General features: G+C 43.4%; 1 protein-coding gene across 1 annotated transcript in view; it reads left to right on the forward strand.

The window, feature by feature from the left end:
• The first annotated feature begins 2,762 nt into the window (after positions 1–2,762).
• LOC118370199 (neuroligin-4, X-linked-like) overlaps positions 2,763–22,752 on the forward strand; it is a 75,829-nt gene continuing 55,839 nt past the window's right edge. The window contains exons 1-2 of the mRNA XM_052499111.1: positions 2,763–3,124; positions 12,844–13,627. Of these exons, the coding sequence (XP_052355071.1) occupies positions 13,120–13,627 (508 nt within the window). The 5' untranslated portion in view covers positions 2,763–3,124; positions 12,844–13,119. The remainder of the gene's footprint in view (positions 3,125–12,843; positions 13,628–22,752) is intronic.

Consider the following 22,752-nt stretch of genomic DNA (forward strand, 5'->3'; position numbering starts at 1 on the left):
TCATCATAATCTAGCTGAAAGCCATTTTACTGTAGACCAGACATACAGAGAACTTCATTAATTCACCACACCTGGATCCAGTATGTTACCTTAGCATCCAGATTCAGCCGAAGAAGAGGGTGTGACTGGAGATGATTTGTGGTGATCATAGCCACGTTTATTGGGAAATGGTGAGTCAGTAGAGGTCATAGATGACCAGGAACCAACATGTACACTATAGTCAAGACATCATAGATGCGGCTAAAGAGGATCAGTGGTACAGTAAATGACGAGAGAGAATCCAGTAAGAAATACCTAACAGCGATAGTCAGAGGACTTTGAACTTTCTTCATTGTTGCAATCAGGGTGTTTTGTTATGTTGGATATCTACCAAATCTATTTCTATCTGAGTGTATAACAAACTGCCATTTGTGATTTTGATCAAAAGGTCTGGACTTTCCATGTTCAGAGGTGGGGCTGGGGCAACCCCGATGGGCATAAAATCACTCCAAGTTCATGAGGCTCAGAGTCGTCTGGGCACCTCACTTTCCTCATTCAAATACAACGATCACAGTAAGGGAGGAGCCATAGGACGAGCTCATTGTAATGGCTGGAATGACCTCTAGGGAGTCAAACGCACTGTTTCCATTTGTTTGACATGTTTGGTACCATTCCATTGATTCCATTCCAGCCATTACAATGAGCCCGTCCTCCTATAGCCCGTCCCGCCAGCCTCCTCTGGGACACACCTAATAGATTCATGCCTTTTTACAGTAACTACAGGAAGAGGAAAAGCTATATTGAGATGAGAAGAGGGCGTTCAACATGTCAAGAGAGAGAATGGTTGTCGTCTACAGACTTGGCAAACTTTCAGTTTCACAGCAGTTGATTGGCTAAAAAGATGACCAGAAATCATCTAAATTTGTATGAATAAAAATAACAAAAATGAGAATGTCATTGTTACCATGTGATGGGAAAGTTTATATTTTGACACATACCTTAGGTAGACTGTACAGGCATATGTGTGTGTGTGTGTGTGTGTGTGTGTGTGTGTGTGTGTGTGTGTGTGTGTGTGTGTGTGTGTGTGTGTGTGTGTGTGTGTGTGTGTGTGTGTGTGTGTGTGTGTGTGTGTGTGTGTGTGTGTGTGGCTCAAGATTAGAATAATATGTTCAGTGATGTTTTGTCACCTCTATGTTTTAAAACAATGGTGGCTTTGAGATTAAAAGGATTGTTAGGGATTTTGGCAATGATTCCCTTAATCAACTTCTCCAGAATCAGATTAACTTTGTGTCCAGTATGAAGGAAGTTAGAGAGGTAGAACTTTCCCTTTAATGCTAGCTGTTTCCCTAGACTTGGAGTAATTGCACTAATGCTAGTTGGCAATTTCCTTCAAACTGCAAGCAGGGACATTAAAATGGTATCCACAAGTTAATCTGACTCTGAGGAAGTAGATAAAGGGCTTCAGTGCCAAAATCCCTAACAAAAATAGTGCAATATGTGGAGAATAGAGTGCCATTTGGGACACAACGTATGTGATTCTGTCCACACTGACCTCTGACTGGCGACACCATGTTGTAGTGATTATGAGGAATTTGGCAACCCAACCCTAGGGGAAATGGTAAACATGGCGTGAAGGCAATTCATTAGCCTACTATAGCGACGTTTTCGTGTGTAGAAAGTTCAGATGTGTAGGCCTAAACAGACAAGCAAATAGCGCCGAGAGGTTATTTCAGCAGCCGCACAATTTGGATCCCGCGATCTAATGTTCAGCACCAAAGGACGTCGGACAGCGACGGTAAAGTGCTGCCAGAGGAACTCTGAAGAGAAACACAGGAAGTCCTTTGCCTTTCACAAAACCATTCAGCACAGGCTACATGCTAACACATCTGGGTAAATTAAAGACTGATTTACACAAAATTAATTGACATCTAGGCTACTTTGTAAACTAAAGATTAGCTAGAGATTAATGGCATTAAATATACAGAAATGTCAAATGATTTGACATAGGTTCGGTGAGCTTGTGAGGGTTTCCTTTTTTCCTTCTCAATAAAGCTGGGTGATGCAAGCATGAGCACAGCAGAGTGAACAGCGTGTGACCAAAGTTGGGGAAAGCTGAACTTTATACAAATACTCCGTGACATCGCGTTGATATTGACCAGTCGAAAGCTCACTATAGTTTCCAGCCCCGAATGGATTGACTGTTGATACCTAGCACTACCTAGCCTGGTTGCTAGCTTGCTAAATTGGTTTTCCGAATTTACGTTATTCTTCTATGCTGGAAACAGAACTCAGAGGGAGATCTCCTCGTAATTAAATACATATGAAAACACTAACGGTTCAAATAGGATATGCTAGTGCTTGGCTACTGGATCGAAACTTTGCTGAAGCTGAATTCATGTTGCATATCAGGTGTAATGAATTGGCCCATTGTATAGCTGAATAGTTCGTTAATAGATATTTGATACACGTTTCATTACAGGTACCTACATGGGTCGAACAGCCAGCCTGGGTGAATATGATCAGCAAAACAAAACTACAGTATGCCCTACTACACCTGCTACCCTCCTGTCCTTTCCTCACGGATGCCAAAACTGGTCCATACTGGCAGCTGGTTAACAGTGATGGAGAGAATGCGGCAATCCATTGGCTGCAGGCTTTGTACATTTCATTTAGTGTAGTCCAATAGCAACTGGAGCTAGAGAAAGGGAGAAAGTGAGAGAGAGAGTGCGCGCGAGAGAGAGAGAGAGCGAGAGGGAGGGTGGGGGGTGGGGGGCGCGCGACTGAACAACCCTGGTCTTTCTATCCTTAAATCTCTCGTCTTTGCTGTCCGATCTCTCCTCGCTTTCTCTCTATTACGGCAATTAGATGCAGCACAATTGACCGTGCTACTACAACGACTCACTGAAATGACCTTATAGGCAATGCGTGTCATTAACAACCGGAAAGATCCATTTGTATTTTCTGCATAGAACCTGAAGCGGAGTTTGACTTGTTTTTATCTGGACCCCACTGTCACGTTGGGATTTTCAGAGGAGCGCACACTGTGGAGTTTTATTTTTTGCCCGTGTGGTGGTGTATATTTTGTTATCACATCCCTTGAAGTCAGGACTACGAGCTAAATTCACACAGTTGGAATACCGCAAAGGTAAGTCTTGTTATTAGCCTACAAATAGTCAGTAAACCCATTTTCTCTTTCACACAGTTTAGTTTAATTTAGACCACCTATAATTTGTTTGTTTTCTGGCGGCTTTCCGATTATATGGCTTGTCCGGACTCGCGCTGCAGACATTTTGAGAAGAGCTTGACTACCACAGGGAATTAATTTTTAATAATTTGCTTAAAGTGCGTGGTGCGCAACCAGTTTTTCAGAAATGTGTATAATCATTATTCAATGTAATTATGAAAACAAGCCATGTGTTGAACGAAATCGCCTGGCTTTGCAAAGACGATTGAGCCATGCTCTACGCACTTTAAAGACGTGTTGAGGGGTTTCTTTGCTCAAAGCCAGAATGATCAAATTGTGGTTTATTCGGCTTCTTATGTAAAGGGACACAGCAACATGTGTTGGATTCGATAATGACAAATTGGCTATGGAGAAAAAGGCGCAAAAACGTATTATAGCCTAAGGGACATGCCATTCATAACCCTAATCGGCTGTGGCCACACTATTTCACACAAGCCCTTGGAAAAGGCTATCTGTGTGTGAACAGAATGCAGCACCCATGATGTCCAGTGCTATTTAATCCCTGTAGACGACAAAGCGACTATTGGCAGCACTGCTATGGAGATGCCATAATTAATGCCATTTAAGAATATAGACTGACTATAAGTGCAACTGTAACCATACACTCACCATCAGTGTTGAAGGGCCAGGTCTGTCTGTCTGTCTGTCTGTCTGTCTGTCTGTCTGTCTGTCTGTCTGTCTGTCTGTCTGCCTGCCTGCCTGCCTGCCTGCCTGCCTGCCTGCCTGCCTGCCTGCCTGCCTGCCTGCCTGTCTGTCTGTCTGCCTGTCTGCCTGCCTGCCTGCCTGCCTGCCTGTCTGTCTGTCTGTCTGTCTGTCTGTCTGTCTGTCTGTCTGTCTGTCATCTATATTCTACACAATTGCAGGCTTTTAGAATGGAAGAGGAGCGTCTAGCAGTGAATGTGTGTTTGACCCACCATTCAGCATAACTTGAACACCTCCGTATACCTATCAAAAGGTGTGAGGTGCATTGTAGACTGCAGATTCCCATCCAGGCTGAATCTGGCACCACATCACCAGAGTGAGTTCAGCGGAGAACCACAAGATGGTACTGTGGATATCTGGTAGATATTTGGGGACGAGACAAATTGGGGAAAAATGTGTAGGCTAGTGTCTTGAACATTCACCTTAACGAATCCTGCTATGTTCTGCTACCTCGAAAACTGTAAGCCATTAAAAAAAAATCTTGGTTGCATTTGAATATTTGTAATATTTTTAGTCGCTGCGAAAGCTGACGGACAAGCATGAGAGGAGGCTGTCACTCTCCTATGAAAGATTCTTCAAGCTGTCTTCAAGTCTATTCCACCAAACCCTTGCCTTCCTCCAGATTATAAATAGGCGTGTGCTGCTCGAATTGACACCGAGAGTAATATTATAGACATTGTCAGAAATGTAACAGGGTTTAACAATATTATTTGTAATGAACGAAAGGTCAACATTCTGGTCCCTAATAGGCCTGCGTGCATTTTTGATTCGATGTGATGGTAGACTGAACGCTTTGGAGAGGCATCAGGTCGCAACCCAAATATTTATTGTAAATAATTGTTCTATATTGTCATAACACAATATAAGTGTTTTAATGCATTACAAAATACGTTACAAAGCATCATAAGTATGTACTTTATGGAAAGTGTTACCAAATAGGCGTACTTTTGACATTATTTGAACATTAGGCCTATTTCAAATACACTTGACATATTTGGAGTGACACACTGTTATCATAGCTCTCCCAGTTGGTAACATCATTATAGGCCTATTTGAGACGGTCAGTCAGGCCCCACCATCAGAATTTTTTTTTTTTAATTCACAATTGGAGACATTTTACCTCACTTGTGCAATTTTCCTCAAGAATAGGCCTATGGGTGACAGGCCTATGGGTGACAGGCCTATGGGTGACAGGCCTATAGAAAACAATCTGTGTATAACATGGCATAAGTGTCAAAATAGGACGTATGCCTGCCTGTCCAAATATATTGTACAGCATTTAAATTTGGAATCCAATAGTAGACATAGCCATTCACTGTAAGACTGCATAAAACAACAGTATTATTATAATACACAATTATCTATCATTTAGCAAACATTTTTCTCCAAAGTGATTATTGTGCCTGCATACATTTTCATATGTGCGGCCCCAGTGGGAATGAAACCGACAACCCTGGCCCTGCAAGTGCCATGCTCTCCCAACGGAGCCACACAGGACCTACACAGTAGCCTACTGGAGTAAAGTTCAATAGTTTAGCACTTTGTTACATGCATCCCCTACTATTTAGGAAATGGATATTTGGATGTTAGTGGAACACACATTTTACCCCTGTCTGCTGGCATGGTTATAAAGAGCAAGGTTATTACAGTATCACAACGTCATGCGCTATCCTTATCAAATCAATCCTGTTTGAAAAAATAAATATGTATTTGCTCCGTCCAAGTTCAACATGAATTGTCAACAAAACTATCATTATAAATGGCACACACACGTACGCACACGTACACACACACACACACACACACACACACACACACACACACACACACACACACACACACACACACACACACACACACACACACACACACACACACACACTTTTTTCTTCCAGTGAGGGCTCAGCAGTTGACAATATCTTCGTGTTCAGTACTGTCAACTTTGATAAATATCATTCCTTTATTGGTTGTCAAGGATCTCTGTTGGCCCTCTATCTCGTTTTAGTGAGGGAGGAAGTCTGTCTTCTTTTCTATTGTGCAGTGTTTATCACCATCTTTAAGAGGCCAGTAAAAGATGTCCTGTATGTGTGTCATGAGAAGGTCAAGTAAAGTTTTGAGTTTTGTTTGGTGCGCGTCCCAAATGGCACCCTATTCCCAATGGACCCTGGTCAAAAGTAGTGCACTATATACGAAATAGGGTGCCATTTGGGACGTTGAGTAGTGATGTTTCATTTTTTTGTCCGTTCAAGGACATTTTCTACCGACTACCTATTTCAGTGAGGAGATACAGCACCCCGAACCACATGTTTTATAATAATTAAAGCGCAAATGATGGCTTCAGCCTTTATTGAAATTCAAAAGACGTATCTCTTGTGATCATACAGACAGTGAGAATAGTTTGCACCGTCTCTTCCATCTCTTCCATCTCTCCATATTCCATCTCTCGCCTTTTCTCCTCACTCTCTCTTTCTTTTGTGTTACTGGAACTAAGGCAGACTGAATGTATTGCGTTTATACAGGAACTGCTGAAATATATGAACATAGTCCATTCCATCTTATTATTTCCTCAATCAACATTAAACTGGACCATATTCTTGGATCACATTCCTTATCCTGTCTTTGTTTAGATTCTGGTTCTGTTTCTTATCTTCAACTTTGACTTATTTACCGAATTATTCAATTTTTTGATGTCAAACAGAATATATGAACTCAACAATGGCAGTTAGGCATTTGATGTAATCCCCCCTGGCAGTGTGAGTACCATTGTCATGCTGTGTTACAAGAGTGGGAAAGTAATTCATCGACGTCCCTGATTTGACTAGCAGACCACCATCGTCTCAGTCTCAACACCATGCGAGGGCATGCAGGGGAATGAGGTGAGAGAGGAGAGTCTCTTCTCCCTCCGAAATGAAATGAAATGACCTGCTGCATGCATAAGCCATCTACTTCTGACACAAATGTCTGTGAGAGGCTTCTTAACCGGCCAGCTCTCCTATTCACGAGACTTCACACATAAGCTCCTTGGTGGAGTAAATTACCCTGAGAGAAATAATCTACTCAGTAGTCTGGAGTATATCCCCCCCCTTGCTTGGCTATGATACTACTAACAGAATGCTGATAGATTGTATTGGAGTGTAGGAGGACCTAGGTAGGCTCATTTTGTGAATAGGGTGCTCTGGTTTTATATGGATAACCATGAGGAAATGTTTCCTACACTGTGGAGTGATTCCCATATGAAACAAATACTAAAGCGTATGCACAGTTGAAGTCGGAAGTTTACATACACCTTAGTCAAATGCATTTAAACTCAGTGTTCACAACTCCTGACATTTAATCCTAGTAAAAAGTCTCTGTCTTAGGTCAGTTAGGATCACCACTTTATTTTAAGAATGTGAAATGTCAGAATAATAGTAGAAAGAATAATACATTTCAGTTTTAATTTCTTTCATCGCATTCCCAGTGGGTCAGAAGTGTACATACACTCAATTAGTATTTGGTAGCATTGCCTTTAAATTGTTTAACTTGAGTCAAACATTTCGGGTAGCCTTCCACAAGCTTCACACAATAAGTTGGGTGAATTTTGGCTCATTCCTCCTGACAGAGCTGGTGTAACTGAGTCAGGTTTGTAGGCATCCTTGCTCGCACACGCATTTTCAGTTCTGTCTACAAATTTTCTATAGGATTGAGGTCAGGGCTTTGTGATGGCCACTCCAATAACTTGCCACAACTTTGAAAGAATGCTTTGGGTCATTGTCCATTTGGAAGATCCATTTGCGACCAAGCTTTAACTTCCTAACTGATGTCTTGAGATGTTGCTTAAAATTTTCCACATAATTTTCCTACCTTTACAATGACATGCATTTTGTGAAGTGCACCAGTCCCTCCTGCAGCAAAGCACCCCCACAACATGATGCTGCCACCCGTGTGCGTCACGGTTGGGATGGAGTTCTTCGGCATGGAAGCCTCCCCCTTTTTCATCCAAACATAACGATGGTCATTATGGCCAAACAGTTCTATTTTGTTTCAACAGACCAGAGGACATTTCTCCAAAAAGTACGATCTTTGTACCCATATGCAGTTGCAAACTGTAGTCTGGCTTTTTTTTATGGCAGTTTTGGAGCAGTGTCTTCCTTGCTGTCGATATAGGACTAGTTTTTACTGTGGATATAGATACTTTTGTACCTGTTTCCTCCAGCATCTTCACAAGTTCCTTTGCTGTTGTTCTGGGATTGAGTTGCATTTTTCTCACCAAAGAACGTTCATCTCTAGGAGACAGAACGCGTCTCCTTCCTGAGCGATATGATGGCTGTGTGGTCCCATGGTGTTTATACTTGCATACTATTGTTCGTACCGATGAACGTGGCACCTGCAGGCTTTTGGAAATTGTTCCCAAGGATGAATCAGACTTGTGGAGGTCTACATTTTTTTTTGGATTTTCCCATGATGTCAAGCAAAGAGGCACTGCGTTTGAAGGTAGGCCTTGTAATACATCCACAGGTACACCTCCTATTGACTCAAATGATGTCAATTAGCCTATCAGAAGCTTCTAAAGCCATGACATCATTCTTTTGATTTTTCCAAGCTGTTTAAAGGCACAGTCAACCTAGTGCATGTAATCTTCTGACCCACTGGAATTGTGATACAGTGAATTATAAGTGAAATAATCTTGTCTGTAAACAATTGTTGGAAAAATGACTTGTGTCATGCACAAAGTACAGTCGAGGCCAAGACATTTTGCTGCCTCAGTTTGTATGATGGCAATTTGCATATACTCCAGAATGTTATGAAGAGTGATCAGATGAATTGCAATTAATTGCAAAGTCCCTCTTTGCCATGCAAATGAACTGAATCCCCCAAAAAACACAATGTCAGTGATTCTCTCGTTAACACAGGTGTGAGTGTTGATGAGGACAAGGCTGGAGATCACTCTGTCATGCTGATTGAGTTCGAATAACAGACTGGAAGCTTCAAAAGGAGGGTGGTGCTTGGAATCATTGTTCCTCCTCTGTCAACCATGGTTACCTGCAAGGAAACACGTGCCGTCATCATTGCTTTGCACAAAAAGGGCTTCACAGGCAAGGATATTGCTGCCAGTAAGATCGCATCTAAATCAACCATTTATCGGATCATCAAGAACTTCAAGGAGAGTGGTTCAATTGTTGTCAAGAAGGCTTCAGGGCGCCCAAGAAAGTCCAGCAAGTGCCAGGACCGTCTCCTAAAGTTGATTGAGCTGTGGGATCGGGGCACCACCAGTACAGAGCTTGCTTAGGAATGGCAGCAGGCAGGTGTGAGTGAGTGCATCTGCATGCACAATGAGGCAAAGTCTTTTGGAGGATGGCCTGGTGTCAGGAAGGGCAGATAAGAAGCCACTTCTCTCCAGGAACAACATCAGGGACAGACTGATATTCTGCAAACGTTACAGGAATTGGACTGCTGAGGACTGGGGTCAAGTTATTTTCTCTGATGAATCCCCTTTCCGATTGTTTGGGGCATCCAGAAAAAAGCTTGTCCGGAGAGGACAAGGTGAGCGCTACCATCAGTCCTGTGTCATGCCAACAGTAAAGCATCCTGAGACCATTCATGTGTGGGGTTGCTCCTCAGCCAAGGGAGTGGACTCACTTACAATTTTGCCTAAGAACACAGCAATGAATAAAGATTGTTACCAACACATCCTCTGAGAGCAACTTCTCCCAACCATCCAGGAACAGTTTGGTGACGAAGAATGCCTTTTCCAGCATGATGGAGCACCTTGCCATAAGGTAAAAGTGATAACTAAGTGGCTTGGGGAACAAAACATCAATATTTTGTGTCCATGGCCAGGAAACTCCCCAGACCTTAATCCCATTGAGAACTTGTGGTCAAAACCTCAAGAGGCGGGTGGACAAACAAAAACTCACAAATCCTGACAAACTCCAAGCATTGATTATGCAAGAATTGGCTGCATAGTCAGGATGTGGCCCAGAAGTTAATTGACAGCATGCCAGGGCGGATTGCAGAGGTCTTGAAAAAGAAGGGTCAACACTGCAAATATTGACTCTTTGCATCAACTTCATGTAATTGTCAATAAAAGCCTTTGACACTTATCACATGCTTGTAATTATACTTCAGTATTCCATAGTAACATCTGACAAAAATATCTAAAGACACTGAAGCAGCAAACTTTGTGAAAATTAATATTTGTGTCATTCTCAAAACTTTTGGCCACGACTGTAGATAGATATCCTAACTGACTTGCCAAAACTATAGTTTGTTAACAAGAAATTTGTGGAGTGGTTGAAAAATGAGTTTTAATGACTCCAACTTAAGTGTATGTAAACTTCCGACTACAACTGTACTGTGTTAGGAATACTATAGTGTTCACTGTAGTGTTTTTGGACTTTATTGTAGTATTCACTGTCATGTTTTTGTGGGCTGAAGTCCTCAAAAGCAGTACAGTGAATACTGTAGTATTTAATGTAGTATACTGTAGTGTTTACTATAGTATAAATGCTGTGGTAAAATAAGAGTAGTATGTACTATAGTAATTACTATAGTGTATTTTTCAGAATATAATGCTGTATACTGTAATATTTACTCTTGTGTGTTTGGGGACATTACTGTAGTATTTAGTATAGTGTTTTTGTTTTATTATATCTGACATAGTAGTGGGGGGCTTTTTCCTTGAGGAAACTTACTGGAGAAATGCTAAACACTAAGCAAATTTTCCATAACCTGCAGGTACGTAGAACTGGGTTCTGAACGGAGATTTCAAAGCAAACAATATGGTCTATACTTGGCATGTAGGTGTGTCACTTACAGGTGGGCACACGTTGGGATATGGGGGAGGGGAATGGGTAGGGTAGATGTGAATGAAATACGGTCATATTTTCTATATTTTTTGGACAGTGTTTTTGTGGACCGTAGTGTTTTTGCAGACATTTCTGTCGTGTTTACTACAGTTTTTTTTTGTGTGTGGATAATACTGTAGTTATAAGGGCACAAGGCGAAATGCAGACACGGGAGGCAGATGGTTGAGCTCCGATATTTGTTATAATAAAATGGGTAGGCAATAGCCAGGTCGGGGTCAGGAACCAGGTCAGAGCCAAACAGTACCAGGCAATATTTTTTTTTAAATTGAACCTTTATTTAAGAACACATTCTTATTTACAATGACGGCCTACCAAAACGCAAAAGACCTCCTGCGGGGACAGGGGCCTGGGATTCAAATAAATAATATATAAATATAGGACAAAACACACATCACAACAAGAGAGACAACACAACACTAACGAGAGACCTAAGACAACATAGCAAGGCCGCAACACTTGACAAGACAACATGGTAGCAGTACAAAACATGGTACAAACATTATTGGGCACAGTCAACAACACAAAAGTTCAATTAGGTAGAGACAACAATACATCACACCAAGCAGCCACAACTGTCAGTAACAGTGTCCATGATTGAGTCTTTGAGTGAAAAGATTGAGATAAAACTGTCCAGTTTGAGTGTTTGTTGCAGCTCGTTCCAGTCGCTAGCTGCAGCGAACTGAAAAGACGAGTGACCCAGGGATGAGTGTGCTTTGGGAACCTTTAACAGAATGTGCCTGGCAGAACCGGTGTTGTATGTGGAGGATGAGGGCTGCAGTAGATATCTCAGATAGGAGAGAGTGAGGCCTAAGAGGGTTTTATAAATGAGCATCAACCAGTGGGTCTTGCGACAAGTATACAGAGATGACCAGTTTACAGAGGAATATAGAGTGCAGTGATGTGTCCTATAAGGAGCATTGGTGGCAAATATGATGGCCGAATGGTATAGATCGTCTAGCCGCTCGAGAGCACCCTTACCTGCCGATCTATAAATTATGTCTCCGTAATCTAGCATGGGTAGGATGGTCATCTGAATCAGGGTTAGTTTGGCAGCGATAGGCAGGCTTTAGGCCAGGACAGGCATGGTTTCAGTAATCAGGTCCGAGTCCAAACAGTACAATTGGATAGGTAGGCTTGAGATCAGAACAGGCAGAGTGGTCAGGCAGGTGGGTTAGGCGTCAGGACAGGCAGAGTGGTCAGGCAGGTGGGTTAGGCGTCAGGACAGGCAAGGGTCAAAACCAGGAGGGCTAGGAAAAACAGACTGGGAGAAGGCGCTAGGAAAAACCGCTGGTCGACTTGGCAAAACAACTGGCACAGAGAGACAGGAAACGCAGGGATAAATACACTGGGGATAATAAGCGACACCTGGAGAGGGGTGGAGACAATCACAAGGACAGGTGAAACAGACCAGGACGTATTCAACAGTACACAACAAATACTAAGTACTACAGTACACATGATCAAGGGATACCACAGTGTGTAGTATAGTATTCTACAGTAAACTTCAGAATTCTATAGTAAGTACTGTAGTATTCTATAGTAAACTGTAGTATTTTTATACGTGTGTTTTGGGCGGCATCCTCTTTCTCCCCCCTTTTCCAGAACTGTGTACTTGCGCCCTTCCTGTCATGAATTTACAAGCATTGGATTGGTGTAATCATTGGCTAGAGAGTTTCCACCACGGTTAACTCCATAATGGCAAGTGTGCAAGTGCACACTTTAGGTTTTCTTTTATTGAAACTGCTGCTATGTGCAACGTTATCCTGACCATAACAATGTCACACAAGGTAATAAAGCAGTTTGCCAATATAGTATCTCTGTTGTTGCTTCCACTCGAAACCACACTTTTATGTTGTTCTCTATTTCATGCTATTGATTCGTTAGAAAGATACAATTTCATGCCTTGCATCTCTTGCACATTTTGATCACACACAGAGGGGACTTGCAGTCATAGATTTGCTATATGCTCAACAAGCGGACATCTATTGGAAGGGATTTGGACAGCATACTGTATGTAGCCTTTGATGTGTCGAGGATTAACTTACATGTCCCATTCTCTCTTCCCTGCAGGGTAACCAACCAAGCTGGAAGTGGGTCGACGAGCAAAGACATCTGGAGACAAATACAGGCACTGCACCCCCGGCCAATGACCTACACGTAGACCCACTCTCTTGGGATGGGGGGCACCGAGTTGCACAAAACTGCTCTGATTGGCTGGAGCTCTGTCTGTCAGCTGTCAATCACAGCCTGAGGAGCAGGTTATTGGTCTGGGTTGCTGTGGGGGGTGGGAGAGGAGTTCCGGGAACTTCCAGGACCACAATCTGCTTGGCTGAGTGCAGCAGGAGCATGTTGAGGGGAGCCAGGCCAGGGGGAACCAGTACCTCTCCATTGAGCTCTGGAGGAGCCACTATAGCCCATGGAATGGGGATGGTCTACCTATCCAAGGTCTACCTTCTCTTATGGATTGGCTTCCTGTTAGCGTCTGTGTGTCTGCCGGTCGTGGCTCAGACCCAAGTCCACCCTGTTGTCACCACGAATTACGGGAAGCTGCGGGGGTTAAAGACGACACTGCCCAATGAGATCCTAGGGCCCGTGGAGCAGTACTTGGGGATCCCGTACGCTTTGGCCCCTACAGGGGAGAGACGCTTCCAGCCCCCCGAGCCGCCGATGTCCTGGCCTGGGATCAGGAATGCTACCCAGTTCGCCTCTGTGTGTCCACAGTACCTGGAGGAAAAGTTACTCAACGACATGCTGCCAGTGTGGTTCACAGCCAACTTGGATACAGTGGTAACCTATATGCAGGACCAGAACGAGGACTGCCTGTACCTAAACATTTACGTGCCAACTGAGGATGGTATGTGACACCTTGACTAACACAAATGTCTTGTTATCCTCCGTTTGCCTTTTTGTTTGATTTGACATTTCACTTTGCAGGTCCATTTGTTCTGAAGCAGTTCAAAGTGGCTGGGATAACTACTTGAACCAGAAACGGTGGTGTACTCTTGATCAAAGTGCGATACTTTTACCAAAGGGCACAATGATTTTTTGACTGAAGGCTTGAAATGAATGTGGACTACTGTATGTGGTGTACTAGAGAGAGAAAATAGATATTTAGACCTCCCTACTGTCTGAGGGCGTAGGATGTCCCGCTCCTGTCTATTCTATTCTGTAGCAGTCAACCTGCTCTCCTGTTGAATTGGGTGCAGTGCAGACGTCCTGTATGGGGTTTGAGTGAGCACTCCTGACTCGGAGTAGTTCTGACACTTACACCACGGATGTAATGCACTTACCCCCTTCAGGCCCCACCATCAGACTCCTGCAGCGAGATAAAAGAAAATAAAGAGCTGGTTAACTTAGTGCAACTGGAACACAGATGTTTAAGGTCGAACCGTGAACTGTCGCTGGGCTGTCGCTGTCTCTTCTGAAGAGACAGACTCTTTCCGGTCTACGAAGGTCAATGTGAAGAGAATTCTCCAATGTATTTATGCGGAACTCTAGACCTCTCTATGCTACATTTAGCCAGAGCTCTTGCGAGATTAAGTACCACAGAAGGCGATAGATAATCTGACAATCCCAGTCCGGATGCACAGCCTGGGTCGTTACTCTGACACACAATCTCCTGAGAATTATAAGAACAGTTCTTATAATCACTGGCGTGAACTGAAATCTCTATCCCCCCGTGTGCAATTTCTCGTTTACGTGTAGGCAACTGGACTCAAATATGTAGGAGGTCCAAGTGTATCCATTCTATCCAGTCAATTTCTGTTGCCGTGTGGCTTTACCAATAATGTGATAGGAAAGATATGGTTGTAGAAGTGGAGTGGATCAAGGGTTAGAATTCTGGTGGACAGATTGCAGCAGTTGCTGCTGTCTCTCCGCTGGTTTTAGCAGAGGCCTCTGAACTCCTTGGTCTGTGTATTGGTAATATTAGACCCTCGGGTCACATAACGAGCCTCGGGTATCTTTCATTTGGATACATTATGCCTTCTAACCTGAATTCATAGATGTCAATTACAGAATGCAGGCAGTCTCAAGTATCAGTACATTAGGATACGTTTGCCGGCATTAAAATGTATGAATGCAGGCCATGAATGTTGATGTGTTAAGAATCTCCTGAACTAACGCTACAGTTCTTAGCTCATGGCAATTGGTCCGAAGGAAAGACTCAACAGCTCCTCTTCAGGAGCCTAGAAGACAACTCTCTCCATATTATTTTTGAGTGCATCCAAAATGGCACCTTATTTCCTTACATAGTGCACTACCTTTGACCAGGGCCCCTATTCCCTACTATATAGTGCACCACGTTTGCCATTTGGGACACAGGCTCTGTCTCCTCTTGAGGAGTCAGTGCTTCATGGAAGACATCTCTCTCTCTCTCTCTCCCTGTTCTGTTCATCTTCTCCTCCTCCATACAGACGCCCTCAGAGTTGGCCTTTTCAAATCCTGTGTAATGTGGAGACATCCTGACAGCTCGGGATCAGAAAAGAGGATTTATAGTTTTATAGTTCTCCTTTTGAAATGGACTGACAGATTAAGAACGCTTCCATTGTGTCGTCTGATTTAAGTACAAACGACTGCGCCATATATAGTTCAATATTGATAACCTGCACAAGTTCTGTTCTTTTGTATCCTTTTTGATTGTGCAGTGTGGGTGGTGAATTCTGTTTTGGCTAGCAAGGGTTGGCTTGTGAAAAGTGGTACATTTGGGATTGTATTTTAATGCCAGAGCTCCTTTAATTTGAGGTGCAGTGTCTCTGTGTGTGTGTCTGTGTGTGTTTGTATGTCTGTGTGTCTGTGTGTCTGTGTGTGTGTGTGTGTGTGTGTGTGTGTGTGTGTGTGTGTGTGTGTGTGTGTGTGTGTGTGTGTGTGTGTGTGTGTGTGTGTGTGTGTGTGTGTGTGTGTGTGTGTGTGTGTGTGTGTGTGTGTGTGTGTGTGTGTGTGTGTGTGTGTGATAGCTCCTGGAGCTGTTGCTGGAGCTGTCTTTATCTGCCTCTGCAGTTGCTGCAGACTGGGTACTACTGCGGAGACCCGGGAGGTAAACCTGTTTTATTGTGAATTAATCAGAGTGAATATGGAGCCTCTTGAGGGCTCTTCTGGGTGAGAAGACAATACCACAGCGGGTCCGTGTCCCAAATGGCACCTTTAGGGCTCATAGTGCTCTGGTCAAACATAGTGCACTATGCAGGGAATTGGGTGCACTTTGGGATACATCCCAGGCCTCATCTCTTTCTCTCTCCATCTTTAATTATGAACACCCTCCTATATTAGTTCTGTGTTACTTATCAACACTGGAACAGAAATAGAAAGCAGAAATGACAACAAATGTATTGCTTGTTACCCACATGTGTGCTCCCAGAGATAATGGCCTGTGATTTATCAGATCTTTGTTGGTTTTAGGGGTGTATGGCTGTGGCCCACACCTTGGCTACAGTACATCCAAAATGGCCCCCTGTTCCCTACATACTGTAGTTGGCTCTGTTCATGAGGCTCTGGTAAAAAGTAGTGCACTATATAGGGAATAGGGTGCCATTTCAGACTCACCTCCATCAATGGGATAGTGCAGTATTCTTGTATTTCATTATGAATCCAATTCTCCTTTGCATAGAAACACAGGAGGGAGAAAAGCTACAGTACATTGAAGAAAGAGAACAAATACATTGACAGGGCTTGAATGACAGCTCAATACAGTATTATAGTAGGTTTACCTTGCCCTAGTGCTTTTTCTTGTGTGAGTGGCTTGTGTAAGAGAGAGCCGGGCCCTTCCCAAATGGCACCCTATTCCCTATATAGTGCACTCCTTTTACCAGGGCCCATGGGGAATGTCCACTGAAAGGGAATGGGGAGCCGTTTGGGACGCTGGCCCTTCTCTGAGCATAAGTAGCCTGCCAATCCCAGTTGGGTTCACAGCACTGGAGCCTGAGCTATTAGCTGCCAGTCTGTCTGTGGTGAGTGTGTGATTCAGACAGCCAGTCATACGCATGGAGAGGCAGGCAAGGCCAAGCAGGCAAGGCCAGGCATGCAGAGAGGGGACAATATCTCCAGGCTAGGTCATGATACAGCACAAATGGCACCCAGAAGGCTCTGGTGAAAAGTTGGTACACTATAGGGACTAGGTTGCCTCCTTAGGGAAGAGGAAAAGGGCTCTGGTCAAAAGTAGCGCACTATAGGGAATGGGGAGCCGTTTGGGATGCATCACTACAAACCTTGGACAACTCTGCACGCTCTCGGTTTTCCCTTTTTACTTTTTCAAGGGCAACAAACAAACCCAGACTCAGTCAAACACTGAAGACTGGTTTCTTCTTTCATCTGGTCTGACCGATGTGCAGGGTGTCTGTCTGATGGTCGTACCACGCGTGAGGGGGGGAGGGGGGGGACGACATTCTGTGCAGGACAGATGTGGGAGTTTATGCTTTGCTGCGTTAAACTGACATGGCCACTTGCCTTTGTTTGTACAGCTTGAGATACCGTTAACTGGGAGATTACAGGCCTGTTCAGTTGTGTGTGCGTGTGTGCGCGTGCGTGCGTGTGCGTGTGTGTGTGTGCGTGTGTGTGTGTGTGTCAAGCCTTAGGCCTCATTATGTACTAACCAGCTTGCGATCTAGCGCCTCAGAGACACCAGACCAACATAGTGTCAAAACAAACAGTTATCATAGCAATGTTTGTTGCTTTCTTTAAATGAAATAATAGTTTAATTAGAACTAGAATGCAATCCAAATGGCACCCTTTACCCTGTATAGTTAACTACTTGTCACCATGGCCCATAGGGCTTTGGTCAAATATAGTGGACTATATAGAGGATAGGCCCTTATGGAAGATCACAGGAATTTCACGTGAACATGTGAAGTGTTCCAAAAACACATGTTTTCATGTGATTTCACGTGATCTCATGTGAAGTTAATGTGATTACGTGTAAAGCAACATGTGATCACATGGCACTACACGTGAAAACATGTGATCGCATCCCACTGGGCACAGACGTCAATTCAAAGTCTATTCCATCTTGGTTCCACATCATTTCATTGAAAAGACATGGAAACAACATTGACTCAACCAGTGTCTGCCCAGTGGAAATCAAAGTGTTCCAAAAAGACATTTTCACATGATTTGACATGGGAAATCATGTGATCTTCCACACGTCTAATCATATGGTTTCTCTTGAAGGCGGGTGGGATGCAACCACAGTCTGAGACCGGCCAAGTGGCTACGCAATGTCACAGGATGCTACTCCTGTCTCAGCTGTCTTAGTCTTAATAATGATCATCGTTACAACTCTGATGGGTCTGTCAGTGAGTCAATCCGCAGTGCCTATCTGAGAATGAAGTCTATAATCAACCAGGTATTCTCACGACCACAGCAGGCTAACGGTCCAGTTGTCGATCTAGCCATGGCTAATCACGTCATCTTAACAACACGTCCATCTCAAATAGCACAGGACCCAAATCAGACCCCTGTGGAGAACGGGTCTAACACTACCTGCACATTACAGTACATACACTATTACAACCCCATACAGCCCCTGTATTCATATATCACACACTGTTACCGGGCTGGCGGTGGAAATCACTGCAGTGTCTCTAATGCCTCATAACACGACTAAATCAAATTAAATCAAATGTTATTTGTCACAAGGCAGTCGAACAAGCGAAATGCCGGTCCGGGGACAAAGTGGAGTCGCAAATCAACGGCTCAGAGCATGCGCAGACCAGCTGGCTGGTGTGTTTACGGATATATTCAATCACTCCCTATACCAGTCTACTGTCCCCACATGCTTCAAGATGGACACCATTGTTCCTGTACCCAAGAAGGCAAAGATAACTGAACTAAATGACTACCACTCACTTCTGTCATCATGAAGTGCTTTGAGAGACTAGTCAAGGATCATATCGCCTCCACCTTCCCGGCCACCCTAGACCCACTTCAGTTTGCATACCTCCCCAATAGGTCCACAGACGATGCAATCGCCATCACACTGCACACTGCCCTAGCCCATCTGGACAAGAGGAATACCTATGTAAGAATGTGGTTCATTGACTACAGCTCAGCATTCAAGTTTGCAGACGACACAACAGTAGTGGGCTTGATTGCCAACAACGACGAAACAGCCTACAGGGAGGAGGTGAGGGCACTCGGAGTGTGGTGTCAGGAAAACAACCACTCACTCAAGGGTAACAAAACAAAGGAGATGATCGTGGAGTTCAGGAAACAGCAGAGGGAGCACCCCCTTATCCACATCGAAGGGAGAGCAGTGGAGAAGGTGGAAAGTTTTAAGTTCCTCAGCTTACACATCACAGACAAACTCCTGCCGGGCTGTATAACAGCCTGGTACGGCAACTGCACCACCCTCAACCGCAAGGCTCTCCGATGGTGGTGCGGTCTGCACAACGCATCACCGGAGGCAAACTACCTGCCCTCCATGACACCTACAGCACCCAATGTCACAGGAAGGCCAAAAAGATCATCAAGGAAAACAAGCACCCACACCACTGCCTGTTCACACCGCTACCATCCAGAAGGCGAGGTCACTATAGGGGCATCAAAGCTGGGACCAAGAGACTGAAAGACAGCTTCTATGCTAAACAGCATTCCCTAACTCAGAGGGGCTGCTGCCTACATTGAGATCCAATCACTGTCACTTTAATGAAAGGATCTCTAGTCACTTTAAATAATGCCTCTTTAATAATGTGCACATACAGTTGAAGTTGGATGTTCATATACACTTGTAATCATTAAAACTAGTTTTTCAACCAAATTTCTTGTTTAACAAACTATAGTTTTGGCAAGTCGGTTAGGACATCTACTTTGTGCATGACACAAGTCATTTTTCCAACAAATGTTTACAGATTACAGATTATTTCACTTATAATTCACTGTATCACAATTTCAGTGGGTCAGAAGTTTACATACACCAAGTTGACTGTGCCTTTAAACAGCTTGGAAAATTCCAGAAAGTGATGTCATGGCTTTAGAAGCTTCTGATAGGCTAATTGACATAATTTGAGTCAATAGGAGGTGTACCTGTGGATGTATTTCAAGGCCTACCTTCTCTCTCAGTGCCTCTTTGCTTGACATCAATGCAAGTATAAACACCATGGGACCACGCAGCCGTCATACCACTCAGGAAGGAGACGCATTCTGTCTCCTAGAGATGAACGTACTTTGGATCGAAAAGTGCAACTCAATCCCAGAACAACAGCAATGGACCTTGTGAAGATGCTGGAGGAAACAGGTGCAAAAGTATCTATATCCACAGTAAAACGAGTTCTATATCAACATAACCTGAAAGGCCGCTCAGCAAGGAAGAAGCCACTACTCCAAAACCGCCATAAAAAAGCCAGACTACAGTTTTGCAACTGCACATGGGGAGAAACATGAGGAGAAAGAAATGTCCTCTGGTCTGATGAAACAAAAATAGAACTGTTTGGCCATAATGACCATCGTTATGTTTGGAGGAAAAAAGGGGAGGCTTGCAAGCCGAAGAACACCATCCCAACCATGAAGCACGTGGGTGGCAGCATCATGTTGTGGGGATGCGTTGCTGCAGGAGGGACTGGTGCACTTCACAAAATAGATGGCATCATGAGGCAGGACAGTTATGTGGTTATATTGAGGCAACATCTCAAGACATCAGTCAAGAAGTTAAAGCTTGGTTGCAAATGGGTCTTCCAAATGGACAATGACCCGAAGCATACTTCCAAAATTGTGGCAAAATGGCTTAAGGACAACAAAGTCAAGGTATTGGGGTGGCCATCATAAAGCCCTGACCTCGATCCTATGGAACATTTGTGGGCAGAACTGAAAAAGAGTGTGCGAGCAAGGAGGCTTGTGGAAGGCTACCCAAAACGTTTGACCCAAGTTAAACAATTTAAAGGCAATGCTACCAAATACTAATTGAGTGTATGTAAACTTCTGACCCACTGGGAATGTGATGAAAGAAATTAAAGCTGACATAAATCATTCTCTCTAATATTATTCTGACATTTCACATTATTAAAATAAGGTGGTAATCCTAACTGACCTAAGACAGTGACTTTTTACTAGGATTAAATGTCAGGAGTTGTGAATAACAGTTAAAATGTATTTGGCTAAGGTGTATGTTAACTTCCGACTTCATCTGTTCTTACCTGTACTAAACATCTGTGTTTTGTGAACAGTTCTTATCAGAATGCTGTGTTGGTGCTCCTACTTTTGTGTGTCATGCTAACCAATTGGTTACTGTTAGAATGAATGTTTCCACAATAATTTTCTTCTCAACACAAATGCCAAAGATTTAGTAAGTTTTCAATGCATTTTTATCATTAGTTTTTGTTTTTTATAAGAGCCAGTTTAAAAAATATATTTTTTATTTATTTCTGTCTCCCCTCTTCCCCTCTACTTTTCTCCCTCCTGTTGTTGGCCGTAGGAGCCAACTCAAACAGTCAAGGCGGTGATTTCACCAATAATGATGGTGACGAAGACAAAGGTATTTTTCTGTCTTTTTCCCTTTTTGACCCCCAAAAAGAAAAGCCTGATATTCATGCATGTGCACAACTATTTTTAGATTTAAAAAATAGTTTTTTTTGTTTTTTTTTTGTAGTTTTTTCCCCCTTTTTATCCCTTGAAGTGCATATCAATGGGCACCTCTTGGATCGTCCTTTTTTAATTTTTTTTTAAACAACCTCTTTCCTCTTTGGAGATGCAGATCATAATTTACAGCGAACCAGAAGGTTGTGTACTAAGGGTGAAAGGTCACCTCTAAATGGGGAATGAGGTGTACGCTCCAATAGTCACCGTTTCCAAGAATCTCCCGCCTCACTCCCACCTTTGCTGCAAAGTGAAAGATGTTAAATTGAAACTCTGCATGTATTTTCTCTGGCCTCCTCGGAGGTGAGGTTATTAAACAGTCATGTTTTCCCTTTAGGTTATTTTCTTCTTTCTTTGTCTTCATTGCTCGGTGAAGCATGAGCACGACACTAACCCACGTTTGTTCAGTTTTGACAGTTGGAGACCTTGTTCATTTGTAACTCTGTCAAAGTCTCTGTCATATGTTTTCTGTTCGCTTTCTTTTGCTTGGTACTGTTAACCCAAAATGGTGGTTCGATTGTGTTTCTCTAAAGATCTGGGGATGGCTAGGAGATGAGTGAAAGCACTGGGGAAATGTTTCAGTCACGATAAGGCACAGGTTGTCTTCATGGTTTTAAAATCAAAGGGCAGAGCGCTGACATTTTTCGATCACTGTGCCACGACGGTTGGCATTCTCTTTCTCGAAAGCTGCAACACGAGAATGTGTCGTTTTTAACTCCTCAGAACATACCGGGCTTTATCCAGGCATTTTCTACCTCTCAGTGACGTACTGTAGAAATTGCCTTCTTATAGCCGTCTTGATAATGTGAAAGGTAATAGGCCTAGGTAGGTAGGAGTGAAAGCTGTGAATAAGGTTCACCTTAAATCCCTATTAGGGGAGATTGCTAAAGGCCATCCTGTGTGCTTTAACTTTTCTTCATAACCTTTTTCTCATGTCATTATCAGACATGTTTATTTCTACTTTTTTTTACCCCTCAGAAATCGTCAAACGTTTTTCAGAAGTATATATTGTCCCCTTTAGAATCTACTGGTAATTTCCATGAATGCCTTTACTGTTTTCTCAATGTGTATTGTCTGATCAACTGGGTAAGAATCTCTCTGTGTGTACAGATGCACAAGTTTAACTAACTGTTCAGGCTGTTTCTGTTGAAGAAGAAATAGAAATAAACATTTTATCCATCCAGGCCTTTCAAAAGTACACGGCAGTGCTTCATTCTAAGAAGTACTGCCTTGTCGTGTCAAACCCACGCCTGTGTTTTCAGGAGTGCTACTACCAGTGCAGAATCCATGCTCACTGACTGTTTGAACATTGCCACTGGCGATGAATTACAACCCCCCATTCCCCTGAGATTATAACCCTGCTGCCATAGAGTACAGAGACACCTCACGCACACATGCAAGCATTCCCGTGCACGCGCA

The sequence above is a fragment of the Oncorhynchus keta genome, chromosome 37 (genome assembly GCF_023373465.1).
Source record: "Oncorhynchus keta strain PuntledgeMale-10-30-2019 chromosome 37, Oket_V2, whole genome shotgun sequence".
Lineage (NCBI taxonomy): Eukaryota > Metazoa > Chordata > Actinopteri > Salmoniformes > Salmonidae > Oncorhynchus > Oncorhynchus keta.